At 36.9% G+C, this 14930-nt stretch overlaps 1 protein-coding gene across 4 annotated transcripts in view; it reads left to right on the forward strand.

The window, feature by feature from the left end:
- flna (filamin A, alpha (actin binding protein 280)) overlaps nt 1–14930 on the forward strand; it is a 55031-nt gene that overhangs the window by 2910 nt on the left and 37191 nt on the right. For all 4 annotated transcript variants that reach the window (XM_087306871.1, XM_087306873.1, XM_087306872.1 and 1 more), the window contains exon 2: nt 2140–2616. In XM_087306871.1, the coding sequence (XP_087162997.1) occupies nt 2241–2616 (376 nt within the window). In that variant the 5' untranslated portion in view covers nt 2140–2240. The remainder of the gene's footprint in view (nt 1–2139; nt 2617–14930) is intronic.

Here is a 14930-nt window from a genome sequence, read left to right on the forward strand (position 1 = left end):
TTCCGTCATGATATTGATTTTATGTTTTGTTGTGAGACTGTAGTGTAAAACTCTAGCCTGCTCATCTTTTTGCTCTTTTTTTTAAATATCATGTTTTCTGTAAGTAAATCTGAATGAGACAGAGAATTAGAGCGAGGGTTTAACATGTTAAGTGTGGTTATGTGGATGTTTTATCATGGGGGTGGGGTTTTGGAGAGCGGGTCAGGGGGGCATCGGTGGTTCATTACATGCAGGGCATTCCACAGATTCTCCTGGAGAGACAAATGTGAAAAAAGCTCAAAAGGGAAACATTCTTTTTGGACTGCGTCCTCACACACTGTTTTGGCCCAGTTGCCTTATTTAGTCAGATGCTGAATTAATGCAGCTCTAAATTGTTCTATTTGGTAACTTTCTCCTGCAAAATGGGTGCAGGGAGGATGGAAATGGAGGATGCCAAGATTTGTATATGCACACCTTGGGTATTTAAACACCTCTTTAGACATAGTTTCACCTTTCTACTCATCTAGTGTCAATTTTCCCTTAAGATATTTGGACAGTATGTCCAGCAGCAGTGCATTTTTTCATAATTAGTTGCATTACATCAAGTCATAAATATGGCAGAGAACATTTGCTTTAGTTTAGTCTGTACTGCACTTTTTGAATACATCAATAATTCAGTATGGATTTCAAACCAGTATTATTTTCTTTTAACAAGAACAGGATTAATATCTATGAATAATTATTGATTACATCTGCATTACAGTATCAGATTAAAATTATCTTGTACTTGTAATTGTTACATTATGTACAGTTAAAGTCAGAATTATTAGCACCACCTTTGATTTTTTTTTCTTTTTTAAATATTGCCCAAATTATGTTTAACAGCACAAAGAAATTTTCATCCTTTTTCAGTCATTATCATGTCTGGTAATATTTTTTCTTCGGGAGAAAGTCTTATTTGTTTTATTTCAGCTAGAATAAAAGCTGTTTTTAAAGTTGATTTTTAGCCATTTTAAGGTCAAAATTATTAATCCCTTAAAGCTATATATTTTTTCGATAGTCTAGAGAACAAACCATCAATATACAATAACTTGTCTAATTACCCTAACCTGCCTAGTTAACCTAATTATCCTAGTTAAGACTTTAAATGTCACTTTAAGCTGTATAGAAATGTCTTTTAAAACATCTAGTCAAATATTATGTGCTAACATCATGGCAAAGATAAAAAAAAATCAGTTATTAGAGATGAGTTATTAAAACTATTGTGTTCAGAAATGAGTTTAAAAAAATCTTCTCTCCGTTAAACAGTAATTGGAGAAAAAAATAAACAGAAAGGCTAATAATTTAGAGGGGCTTATTGTTCTGACTTTAACTGTATGGAACAATTCAAAATTTTCATAAGGAGACCAAACAAATCTACTTTATAGGGATCAAAATTTTAAAGGTATACTCCCTAATTATTTTCAGTTTAAAGCCTGGATGTCTTTGGCTGTATTATGTCATTGCTGTTTTAACAAATGCACCGTATTAATGTTTGGTATGTTTGATCTTTCATCTTGAGGTTTTGGTAAAATGGTAAAACGATGGTACAATTTCTGTCAATGGTCACATGACATGTAGGTAAATTAATAGAATATCTTTGCTGTTTTGTTTTAATTTGACATTATTAGATCAATATTGGGATTAAATTATAGCTTCAATTATGTTATGAAATTTTTAATCAGGGCGGTTCATTCCGCTGTGGCGATGTATAAAGGGACTAAGCCGAAGGAAAATGAATGAATGAAATTGTAACCAGTAATTCATTTTCTGCCCACCACATGCTATTTAAGCTACTGACATTTTTTTTGATTTTTGTGTTTTTGTGTTTTTTATTGCACATGACACTTAAACTTAAACTCAACAATACTTGAGTGTAGGCCTACACACAAATAGATATACATTGAGTCAGTGTTGCTTCTGTGCTGTTTTTATTTCAGTTATTTGCATATAAAATAACTAAATGAATAACAGACTCTTTCAGTAGTTTTTAAATACAAAAAAAATGTTTATAGAAACAACGTTTGTTTTTAAAAGCTCACGTATCTAATTTTTATAATAACTGATAAGAAACTGCATCTTCAAGACTGATTTTTGGTCAATCTTTGTTTCCCCTTCTAGTCACATAACTTTGAAAAGAAGAGCACCCGAATTGCAGTTTCTCAAGACTCCACCCAAAAAGCGAGACAGCGAATTAGTGCAGGAGACCCGAGTCGATAAAAATGAGTCAACACACACGCCCCCACCAGTCGAGCGCCGCCGCTCCCCTATCCAACGCTTCTCTCTCCCCGGACAAGGACGCCGACATGCCCGCTACAGAGAAAGATCTCGCCGAGGACGCGCCATGGAAGAAAATCCAGCAAAATACATTCACGCGTTGGTGCAACGAGCATCTGAAATGTGTCAACAAGCGCATAGCGAACCTGCAGACGGACCTGAGCGACGGGCTCCGGCTGATCGCGCTTCTGGAGGTGCTCAGCCAGAAGAAGATGTTCCGCAAGTACAACCAGCGCCCTACCTTCAGACAGATGCAGCTGGAGAACGTCTCCGTGGCGCTGGAGTTCCTGGACATTGAAAACATCAAGCTGGTCTCCATTGGTATGTCATTTTTTACTGCAATTTAGTTTTTTGTTTACATTTCACTTTTTAAATATGGCTTAAGGTATGATAGATATAATGTGTGTTTGGAGGTTGTTACACAATGTATGTTCTGACTGTTAAATACCTAACAAATAGAATATGGAATTTCACGCAGGCCACAAAATAACGGGATAGAGTGATGGAAATGAAGGCCTCTGTGGCCACGGATTGTTTGGTGCACTTTTGTACCGCTTCACAAGCTGCACGTGTTCTGTAGACTTTTTGTAACTTTGTTGCACATGAGAACTGTGGTGAAAATAAGATGTTGCTTTAGTCGAATTTGCAGTTGAGAATCTGACAAAGACTTGAGGAACCACAGTCGCTCCATTCAAGTTTCAAGTCCAGCCCCAAATGTCGTAAAGTACAACAGCAGCAGACATCGTGGCGGACACTTTATGCTGTTTTAACCCAATCTGAGTGCTAGAGATGAAAACTAAAATAGCGTTTAACAGTTTGGTAAAAGTTAACTTATTTTAGTGAAACTTTTCTCTGCTATTCTCGTGTATTTTTGCATTTTAATTTGATTCTTTTGCGGCTTGATATCATACAAATTATCCGTGAACTTGGCGTTCACCAGGCCTGTCGCCCAGAGTAGAAATATCGATCCTGGAGGACACGCCTTTCCCTCATGAGGACCACAGCTGTGTAGCTCACTATGGTTGTATATTTGGGTGTCAACGTTTTAACTGAGGAATTAGAACATCAAGTTACACAACACTGCTTGTGTTAGAGATGTCCAGACACGGTTTCCTTCACTCAGTGATTGATTGATGACTAACAGTGACACGCCCTCTAGTATACTGCTCATTTCAGACACTAGTAGTGGAGTGTGAATCTCTGTTGCTTCACAAGTCTTATTTCTTTTAGTCATAGTTGATATGGCAATAAACACAATCTCTCTCTTTTATAAAACTGATTGCTCTCTATAAACATGCAAAGTAGAGAAGATGCGATTTTTACAATGTCGTCTTAACCATAAAGTACATTTGGCTTGGACAATTAAGTCCCTCCCTATTGTCACATTGCCCCCATACATATTTAATTCATGCATTGTCTTTATAATGGCAACAAGTTTAAAGCTTACAATTTTGCTGGTCTTGCAACAGTGCTTTGTCATTTTTAAAATGACAGATGGCAAAAGAAAATGAGACCAGGTTACTGTTCAGAGAAGCAGTGACTTCTTTATGTACTATGTTCTTTGTATTCTATTGCATTTTAATAGTAAAAGCAAGGTTAGATAAAAGCGTTTTACGGTAAGAATGATAAACAAGACCATAATTTACAGCAGTGCAAACTCAGCTTTTTTTTCTTGGAAATACAACATTTTATAAATATATATGATTTAAGCAATTTGTGAAGTTCCTAACTAAATGCGAGTAGGCAATCTTGATCCTCACTGGAAGCAAGAACTACTTCTGACCACCTGTAAAAGATGACCGCCATCTTCAGTGACTGAAAAGTTCAGTTTTACTAAAGCAAGAGCATTTAACAAATTATTTATTTCAATTATTTACTAAGTTTAAACAGATTTTTGAGCTTCAAGATTTTCAGTCTAGATAAATCTTTCTGTCAGTTTTATTGTACATGTATAGTTTTCTTCAGCAGTGCCACAGCCCAATGGCTGTAGGGCTCCGCTCTTAATGGAAGAGTTTCCCAACAGCGCCTAGAGGGTATGAATAAACATCCTTTCAGTTGTGTTGCAATCAAGGATCATTCATCGATTGCTCTATTTGTATTTAGAAACTCCTTCATCCCTTACTGTTAATATGAGCAAACTCAGTTTAGCTTTTACATGATTGTGTGATTGCATGTTTTTAATAATGGCATAGCACAACCAATGGAGCCAATTGTCATGCATATCAGTTTTCTTCCTGAAAATGTAATTTATTTTTTAAAATTGTATTATTTAATAGTTTAGATCTTTTATAACGTTCTTGCTTTTGGAATGAAGGCATTAACCTTTGAACAACAGATTGTGAACATGAATCTTTAAATGTGCATTTGTGTTGAGCAAGCATACAGATGGTGTTATGCATGTTTCTGTCATAACAGGCCCCATATTTTGCTTGTCTATACGAATGCAGAACTGCTTTCCCTGACAGCCTCGTATCTCTGTCTTCATCTGGGTGGGGTTCATAAAAAAGCTTTCAAGTGTGGAGCCTAGAGACGCTCTAATCGGTTTCTTCATCTGGCCTGTTGTTAGTACTTAAATGTGACATAGCGGATCTTGATTTTAATCAGCATAAGTTTTTAAGAATATTTATGGCACTTAAGAATATTTGATGTTCTGCAAATGTCTTGCACATCGTCTCACCTTGCTTGAGGTGCTTTTAAATGCATCAATTCCACATGGAGTCAGAATAATGACTTTGGTCAGGGTAATTGTCTTCAAGTTTGTCCAAGTGAGTTGCAGGTTAAGACTTGATTCTGCTGTCATGAAGTGAGTGCCTGAAGGTGCTGGATAGAATGAATTCAGTAAACTGTTGTTCAACAGTTCAGAGCCTCCCTAATTCAGTAAGCTCAAATTTCGATAATTCTTGATATAAAATTAGAACTTGAACTGGAGTTCCAGGTTCAAGTGTTTCCCTATTCAACACTTTAAAGTCTTCTAGCATGCAAGTGTTGGAAACATTTAACTATTTCACCGTCTATTACACAAAGCAGCATTTTAATTTTGTTAAGAATATATTTATTTTTCTTAGTAAAATGATTTCAAACTCCATTTGAGGCATGCAAATGTTTAACAAGTCCATAGTTGAAGGAGAATACCTGTTGTTTCCTTGCTTTATTGGTTACGCCAGGATTTTCTGTTCATTTGAATAGTGGTGCTGTGGCAATGTTGCACAGCAATTTTTCAGGCGACGTTGTCGAGGAGATACTTTACTCATTTATCACATTTTATAAGCATCAAAAAAGGAAAATATTCATAGACCTGAACGAAACTTATCCTGAAATTTAAAAAAACTGAAAGCAAAAATAAAGTTAGTCTCTGTTAACTTTCTTTTATTACTTTATTCTTTTTATTAATCTCATGAAGCTTTTCTAATTAAGTAATCAAAGCAAAAGCTAAAGACTGTTTCCATATTGTTATTGGAAGGATTAAGTGCACCAATATGGAAGTTTTGGCTGATATACTGGTAAGTCTCTCTCTATTTTTAGACGATAGTTGATATATAGGCCAATAATCTCAAGTCGGATTACAAGGCACAATGACAGCGGATTATTTTACAACCTCAGCTGCAGAAAATAAAACTCAACCAAACAAAGAAACAAAAAAAAAAAAAAATCAGATCACCAGGATCTTTCTTTTCCTAAAATTCTTAGCAAATAATAATAATAGTTTGTTTTAATTAATTGCTTTTCTTCTTTTAGTCAGTGTGAGAGACACTGCCAATATCTTCGTTAGTCATTGAACTTTGTCATCTATAGCAGCCCGTTTTGATCCATTAATCCAAATTCATGGTAGGTCTCTTGTGCAAGGCATCAGTGGAGTTCTACTTTTACACAACCTCCTTCATTCCAGTGCTCCTGAACAGGACATCCATGTAATTGCAGTTTGTTTCAATCTCAGATAAGTCAGTATAAAGTGCACTAGTTCTGATGTGCATCAGTGGCATGTGTGCGTGATTGTGTACCCTCACACTGTTCACCACACTGGAAAGCACCCGATGAAAAGTCTCGCTACCCAACCACAATGTGGTTGGATCGTTTTGTTTTATATTCCTAATTTGTCATACCAGAAACAAATTTCTGCAGAAATGAAAAGAATTGGGTGATTTGGTTCTTGAATGACTCCGTGACTCCGATTCTGTTGTTCCACTCTACTGGTAAATCTATTGAAGGTTATTTTTAAGGTCGTTGTCACTCTGCTAGACAAAACAGTGGCACGAAAACCACATGAAGACGTCTGCCATGTGCTTTCTGTTCTACAAAAAACCTTGTGATTTGCAAACCGAGAGAGACAAATAGGTAGGTAGGTAAATGGATAAATGGACCATGAATAAAGAGGAGTAGAAGAGAATGTGACTACAGGGGTGTAGCCGTCATTGCAGATTTGATGTGGACAGAATGTCTGTTTTATTCTGTTATATAGTCCAGTCCATGGTTTGGGGAATTAATTTAAACCACAAACTGCAAAGAGATTTTGCAACTGAAGTAAACTGACAAACGGGTTGCAGTAAGGATGCTGTAAATTGGTGAAATATTTAAAATGCATTAAACAAAATCAAATTTTAGCAGAATTGGATCAAATGTTGTTCTGGATATCAGCTAGTTGAGCCAAAAGACCCAGCAAAATTTCAAACTTAATTCTCTTTATGAAATTAAAAGATTATAAGCAACTTTTATCAATTCATATCTTGATGCACAATCTGATAAAAGCTGGTCGTTTATAAAACTGTTAAAATATTCACAATCTTCTCTAGGATACACTGGAAAAAAATTAATGGTTGCTTTAAGGTTGCTTTGCAAGCTGAATCAAATTAACCTTATGAGCTGATTGAACTTACTCATTTATTATATTAAACTGACATAAAACCGCTTGTGTAACTTTAAAAATAAAGTTAGAACATGTTTAACTTGGGTTGTAAAAAAAAAAAACATTTTGTCTTGGCTAATTGATTATCTTGTTCTTTACAGTGTAGTGGTGGAACTTCTTGTCAAGCTAAAGTGGTACATTAGTTTTTTGTTGTTGTACAAGCACGTAATGGCAATTATTATTTATTAGAGTGAAAAAAATAATGTGAATGTTACCAAATTTTAGTTGGCGACAGAAGAGAAATGGTCAAAAGGAAATGTATACGCTTGTAAATTATGCATCATTGTGCAGTGCTATTTGGAGAGTATGTGCCAAGGCATCGCTTGACTTGTGCAAATTATGTGAAGAAGCTCACTTTGAGCAATTATTCAATGAAGTGCAGGGGACAAATAAAAGGGAAGTCCAAATTAAGTTAATACAGAGATGTGGGGTATTTTTGCAGTATTCCTACACAGGATATGACTTGTTCATATTGGGAGAATGGAGGTGGGTCAAATGGGGATGAATGACAAATAAGAGAAGTGCAAGTGGGATCAAGGAAGGGTGGAGGGGAGGTTTCCTAATGGCTATAATTGCATTGCGCTTCCTTGATCCGGCAACCCAGAGAAGAATGTATTATCACAGCGCTGATGTAAGACTCTTCAAAAGGATTGTCAAATCTAGATGTTTTATCTCTGATGTCTTAAGGGAAACAATTAAAAACAATTGACACTTATCAGATTGTCATTTTTCACCACTTTTATTGAAGATTTGAGATGGACTACTGATGAATGGAAATGCCGTTGAACATGGCCAGATCTTGTTAATGTCGGCATTAAAATGCCTTGTATTTCTGTAGAAGATATGGAGTGTGCAGCTAAACAGACCCTATGGGCTTTGATGTAATGAAAATCACATGTTTAATATGAACTGATACTCTCCTGGCCTCTTGTTTGAGGTGAAGTTGATGGAACTGGGACCCGTCCAGCCACTAAACTACTCGGCCAAATGACAATCCAGCTCTGTCAATATGGGGTTTTGCAAAAGCACTACCGCAGCAGTTTTGTGCTGTAGTCAGTTTTCCCTCCCTCAGTCTTTCTCTTCCTTTCTCCGCCTCCTCCCTCTCCTCTGTAATCAGAAACCCCTGTGCAAGGGAATGGGTGGCCTGCCAGGATCAAGTTTGCTTCTGCCCTTTTAAGGCTAAAAAACCAAGGGGAACATTTCCAGAGAGAGAGAAGAGAGAAGAGAAGGAGGGAGGAAAGGAGGGAGGGACATTTGGAAGTCATTGCAAGAAAACTTCCTTTTCTTTTACTTTGAGTTCATGCTCCTAAAATTGTGTATTGTAAGTGCTTTGTTTAAAAAAATAAAAACTAAACCCGGGATGAGTAGAATTAGCCATTTCTGTACCACATGGTTCTCATTAAATCCTGCAGCAACAGTTGTTTTCATGCTTATTTTAGGTTCTTCAAACTGTAAATGTTGGACAGAAAGAAACATGCTGACTAGCTCTTGTCATTTGCGGGCAGGCCTTGCGGCAAAAGTTTATCTCTGTGTTAAACTGATATGTAACTTTGAACCATACAGTCTTTGTCTTTGAGGAAACCGGGGCCCCTGTTTAAAAAGAAATGCCAGCTTAATGTTTTCTTGAAGCTGGTAAAATGGGAAGTTCGCCTTTTGTTGTGTAAAATTTGTCTTCATCCATGCCTTTCCTTTTCTCATCAACAACATCATCACTGAACTCAAATGCGGACATGACATGTTGAAAAATGCACTTAAAATCAGGTATAAAGTGCATATTTGACCTTTGAAGTTGGGTCTGGCCCAAATTAAGCGTGAGTATTTCAACAAATGGCTCATACATGAAAATGACATCACATGACTATACAAATTTGTGTAATCTCTAAAGAATGAAATGTAACAGTATTCTCTAGTAATTTTCACAATATAATTACATGATCCAAATTAGATTTACTCTGATGTACTTAACCAAATGAAAGAGGTCTGTTTTTACTTCAGTTACACCAGCTTCAACTTAGGTTTTAGCTTCAACTTGCCTCAACACACCTGCACGGATGTTTCTAGAAAGCCTAATAAGAGCTTGATTAGCTAGCTCAGGTGTGTCTGATTGGGGTTGGAACTAAACTTTACAGGACACTGGCCCTCCGGGACCATGTTTGGACATGTCTTTAAAAACTGAAAGAATGCTGCTGACGATACTAACTAACTTTTGCTAACTGAAGAAATTTAAACGATGAACATTGATCACACACTTACCGAAACTTAAGAGAGTGGCAAAACCGGATTTCACCATTTCCAGATGCGAAAAACTCTGGGGTAAAAAATGTTTCTTACAAACATATTTTTGTTGCATGTTAGCAGACCACTGTAATTCACAAATGTAGGTCCACACGCCAGCTATGCTCTCATAGTGGGGAAATGGAAGCAAAACCTTCGTTGCCACATTTATAAACGCAACACAGATGACCCGTCTCTAAACAGTTTTTCTACTACTTGGTTGAACTACGGTTGGCAACACAACCAGTCATCTCATTCAACACTGTAAAGGCTGATTTATACTTCTGCGTAGAGTGATCGGCGTGACCCACGGCACCTGCCTTGCACGTAGTCCTACATTTAAACCTCTGCATGCTGTTTGTGTTGCTCTGCGATAACGTTTCCGAAACGCTAGCAGGAAGTAGATGTTTATGTTCCTCTGTGTCATGTTTCTTCATGGGGGTTTTGTTTTTTTCTGAACACTACCTTAATGTACAAGTAGCTAAAACTCGCTCATTCAGAGGTGGCAACCGGCAGACATGCAACAACTTTGAATCATAGGTGAACACAAAACAAAAGTTTCCATCTAGATTTACTTTACTGTATTTGAGACTCGCTCCAACGAGTTTTCGCTGCTCTCAGTCTTGCCCACACTGGTCACAGCTACCAAGCTGACCAATCATAAAGCTTGTGCCAAGCATCGTTCAACAGCTAGGGCTATGCGACCGCGCGAAAGCTGCACTAGAGCATACGCGCCTTTGCATCTTTGAAGCTAGACTACATATTAATGAATTTGCATCTTTTTCACAATTGGTTTTTTCACACTTTTTTTTTTTGACTAATTGGTTCAAACAGTTTTTCTCATAATTAATGCTGGAAACTCAATGATGTCACTTTGACATCCAATCTTTACGCTGGAATTTACACAATGGTCTCCACGCAGCTTCATAATTTCTTTTCAAAGTAAAAGAACGAATGTTCGAAACTAAATTTCACCTTTTTTTTTCTTTTTCTTTTTTTTCTTTTTTTAATGAAATGTGTCCTTACAGTGTTTTAAGCAACATGAGACATTGATGTCTGTCAACATCTAAAAAAACTGTGTTTTGGTGTTTTGCAACTCTTTAAAGAACGCAAGATATCTTGAGTCCAGACAAACACACCAATGACTTTCTCAGACATTTAAAAAAAATAAATAAATAATGTGTTTCACAGAAGAATTAAAAGCCTTATTAGAGCAAGGAGTGAGAAGGGGGGTGGTTCATTCCTGTCAAGTTTTCTGTGTCTCTGATTGCGTTTGTGCCCAGACGTCCTGACCACGATGATAAGACCTTTTTGGAATGTGGGCAATTTCCTCAAACCTCCTCTACCAACGTACACAAACATGAAACCCCCACTGCTTGGAAATGACCTCAACTTTGTGAATGAAAGGATATTAGGCGAATTATCGAACCCAAGTTTGTGACATTTTCCACCTCGTCTGCGTGTTAAACATCTGCGTTGTGTTATGTTGTTCGGCAGTGTGGGGTCAAGGGTGAGGGCTGATGTCAGAGCGGCGGAGGGTATTTGGCATGTCCAGACAGAGTGAGTCATGGGAGTGAATCTCTGCTCAGATCCACTACTGATGATTACTCAGCGCTCCAACAAGGCTCAAACAGGAAGACCATAGTTCGCCAACATTGTCTGAGTCAATGGTTGTGTTTCAGGCTTGGCAGGCAAGCAGTAAGGGAGGCAGAATGGTAGCAAAGCATATCCACAATCAGGCCTGTTTACAAAGATGCCTTCATCTGATCGCCAGCACATCAGTGCCTTTATCCTATAATCTTTGGATGGTGTTAAAATATTATTCTAGGATTTGTTGGGCTAGATTTTTGCAATTGTACTCTAGTTTATATAGTTTTGATTCAGTGTCAATTAATTTTCAATATTTAATTTACAGTGTTTGCTTTACTGACATGGGATCGGTATTTAAATATAATTGCTGGTTACTGGTAACCACCCTGTTTGTCTACATTATTAAAATACACATTTACATTAGCAATAGAGTACACACTGTTCTATAATTACATGCTTTTTTGAGAGATAAACACTAACAAGAAATCATAAATATACATCTAATTAACAGAAGTTAAGTGCTGTGCACACAAAGTACAATCACTAGATCTGGTGAGTGTGTGCCCTTTCAGTTTTGTCACCCTAATTTTTACATTGTTTACTTCTAAACATTTTACTTTAAACTTTTATTTCTTCCACATCTGAAATTTTGTTGATCTTTAATTTTTGTCTTAAGTTATAATATTTTTAAGTGAATTTAAAAATTCTTCAAAATGGGAAGTTTTATTAAATTGAAAATCCCATATTTTAATTGGTCTTGTTCCTCCGTCTGTTTATGGCCAGCATTTACTATAATGTGCCATTAGTAATGCATGAAGAATGCCTTCTTCTGAGAAGTAAGCATTATGGCCTCTAAATATTTACTTTGGTTATCTCTTAATCTCGCTTGTATTTGTGTTAGATCATCGGACATGATGTCATGGTGCCTTCATGCAGAAATACGTCTGTTTAGTCATCGAGTGACTGGGCAGCAATGGCTCTTCCTTGGCTATTGGACTATCTTTGTCCTTTTGTGTATTCTGTCGTTGCTCATTTTAGTCAGCATCTCTTTTCTGCTTCTGTCCCCCTCTTTGCGTCATCCTATCTCTATCTCTGTCTCCTTTGATTTATCTTCACTTACTCACTGCCAGCTTTCTCTGTCGGACATGAGATTCATGTTTTGGGAATTTGATGGAGAGCTGTGAGCACAAATGTCCTTAAAAGGAGTAAGTGTGCTGTGTGTATGTTTCCTGGAGTGTGTGGTGGGAATGCAGCAGCAGCAGCAACACAGATTCCTGTCATGTTTCATGTGTTTGCCATTGTGTGCAGTGCGTCATCAGGCCAGTGTCTCAGCCTTCAACCCCCACTCGCCACATGAAGACAAGGTTAAGGGGATTGTGTGGTCTTGGATGAAGCAGCTATAGTTAATTAGTGTGGTTAATTTTTTTTTGTTCGTTTATTTGACTTTTAATATTTTCAGCGATTCTTTTGAAGGTGTTAAATGACTTATGTATTTTGGTGTTGTCTGTACTAAAAATTGTAAGCTAACTTAACCACCCGTTCCCAAACATTGCTGTTGCGATGTTAACTCTCTTCAACTATAGGAAAATTAAATCTCGACTTCTATTGTTTTAAATTTTTTGATCGTTTCTTATTGAGGGTGTTGATTGTGTAATTCCAAGGTAGAAGTAAATAATCAACAAATCAAATGCTTGGTGGCAAAAATAAAAAAACGGGCCAAAATATGGCTTTCAAATTTAATCCATAAAACTGGAGTAATTGCCGAGCCCTGTCACTAAATAAAAAAAAAAATCGATATATTGTTATAGCATCACTTTGCGACTGCTTTGGAAAATAGTGTTCATCGTAGACGTCATGTGATGACTGTTCATGAAGGAACGTGTAGTCTGGCACATCTGTTACCCACGACAAGTCGAGATTTTATAAAGATAATTTTTTTTGCATCATCAGACATAGTTACTTTTGTAACCGACAATTAAAATTGTGTTATCTGACCGGGGCTCAAGATCGACCTGCAGACTTTCTATTCAAACATCCCTACCCCCATTCCAGCTTTACCCCAAAAGTCATTATGAGCCATTTGCCTGCATTGCTTTTTAACTCATTCAACAGATTTGTGGGAGCTGCAAACAACAGCTTGTTCTGCCTGTAAGAATTGATGCTGGGGATTCAGAGAAGAAAAAGATAGCCTGATTGTTATGTACACTCCCAATTTTAAGCCCATTTCTAATCCACATAATGATCTTCTCTGTGAATATAACCATATGAAATGATCTGTCAAATGCAGCTCAACTCCCAAGGCCCTAAAGGCCAAAAATATGCTGCACTAAAGGAAAATGTCTGTGTATCATTTTAATCATGCACTTTGTGATTGATTTGTGCTTCTCAGAGTGTGTAAAGCCCTGCCCTTACTTGCTAGATTGCAAGGTCCGCCTTTAATACCATAAACAAGCACCAACAAGCTTGTGTGGAGTCTTGTTTTTTTTTTTTTTGTCTTCTGGAATAACCGTGAATCAGGCTGCAGCATTCTCCCATAATAGTTTGCATTACTGCATTTTCTGCTCATATTTTCTTTCCACCAATGCCTTGTTGGAATAAGATGCATCAGAGTCACATAAAGCTGGCATGGTCTACAGGGCCGTTCCACTTGAACTGACTCTGGAAGAATTTGGTGATTGTTAAAACTCCCCCTACCAACATGAACCATAATGGCACTTCTTTATTGGGTCCATAAATTTCCATATTATTGCCCCATTGCTGAGGCACATATCCCTTGTTTGGTCTATGAATAAAGGGATCAGAGAAGGTTCAATTGCACCTTTGCCAGAAGCAAAGATGAATTCCAACAGGCTCTGGGGGCTCATGGTTTGTAAACCGCACCAGGAGACCAGAACTAGAGAAAAATGTGAAATGTATTATTTTACGTGGCCAAACAAGCACTGTTGGATAACTGCAATGGGTCAGCGGGGGGATACAATGTTATGTGAGATCTCACAATATACAATGCATTCATTACAAATCTATTTCTGAACAGATCAAGCGCTTGCTTTCCTCTTTCTGACAGTGTTTTGCTCTGCCAGCTAGATTATTCTATTTTAAAGCATTCATTTAGAAATTAATGTACTCTCCATCAAAAAGGCATCGTTCACCCTAAAATTAAAGTTTTATTTATAGTAATTTTATTAACCCTTAACCTCAAGGGTTTATTTCTTGTTAACATGAATGAAATCATTTAGACGACATTTTGGTAACCAAAGAATTGATTGTAGCCATTGTCTTCCCTACTGCATATTTTACTCTACTATGGACTTCATTGGGTGAAGGTAACTTTTTGGTCACCAGCATTTTTCAAAATGTCTAAATCATTTTATAAATATCATCCAATACTCCTATAAGTGGGGAACAACTTGAAGTTAAGCAAATTAAAAATGTTTGGGTGAAATATTCAGAAATAATGATATTTGATACAGTGAGTATGCCTATTGTGATGATGATTTCAGCAGATTACTTTATTAGATCAATTTTTAAGTAACTGTTTTTGGTAACTTTTTTTTTTTTTTTGGACGAGAAAAACAACAGAACAAGAAATCTATGAAATAAACTGTTTTGTTTTTTGGAGAGTGTTCAAGAATTTGCAAAATCAAATGTAGATGAGGCTTCATTATCTTCAACACTTGCTTGTTCTGTTAAACCCTGAAGGAAGGTTGCACAGTAAAAAGCCAAAAACATGCAAAGTCAAACTTTACATTGTTGTCCTTGTTAAAGGGTTGGTCACACACACAAAAAAAGAAAATCTTGTTGTTAATTAATGACCCTCATGTTTTTCCAATCTTCGAGACCTTCGTTCATCTACAGAACACAAATTTAGATA

Source organism: Danio rerio, chromosome 23 (genome assembly GCF_052040795.2).
Source record: "Danio rerio strain M-AB ecotype USA chromosome 23, GRCz13ab, whole genome shotgun sequence".
NCBI classification, from domain to species: domain Eukaryota; kingdom Metazoa; phylum Chordata; class Actinopteri; order Cypriniformes; family Danionidae; genus Danio; species Danio rerio.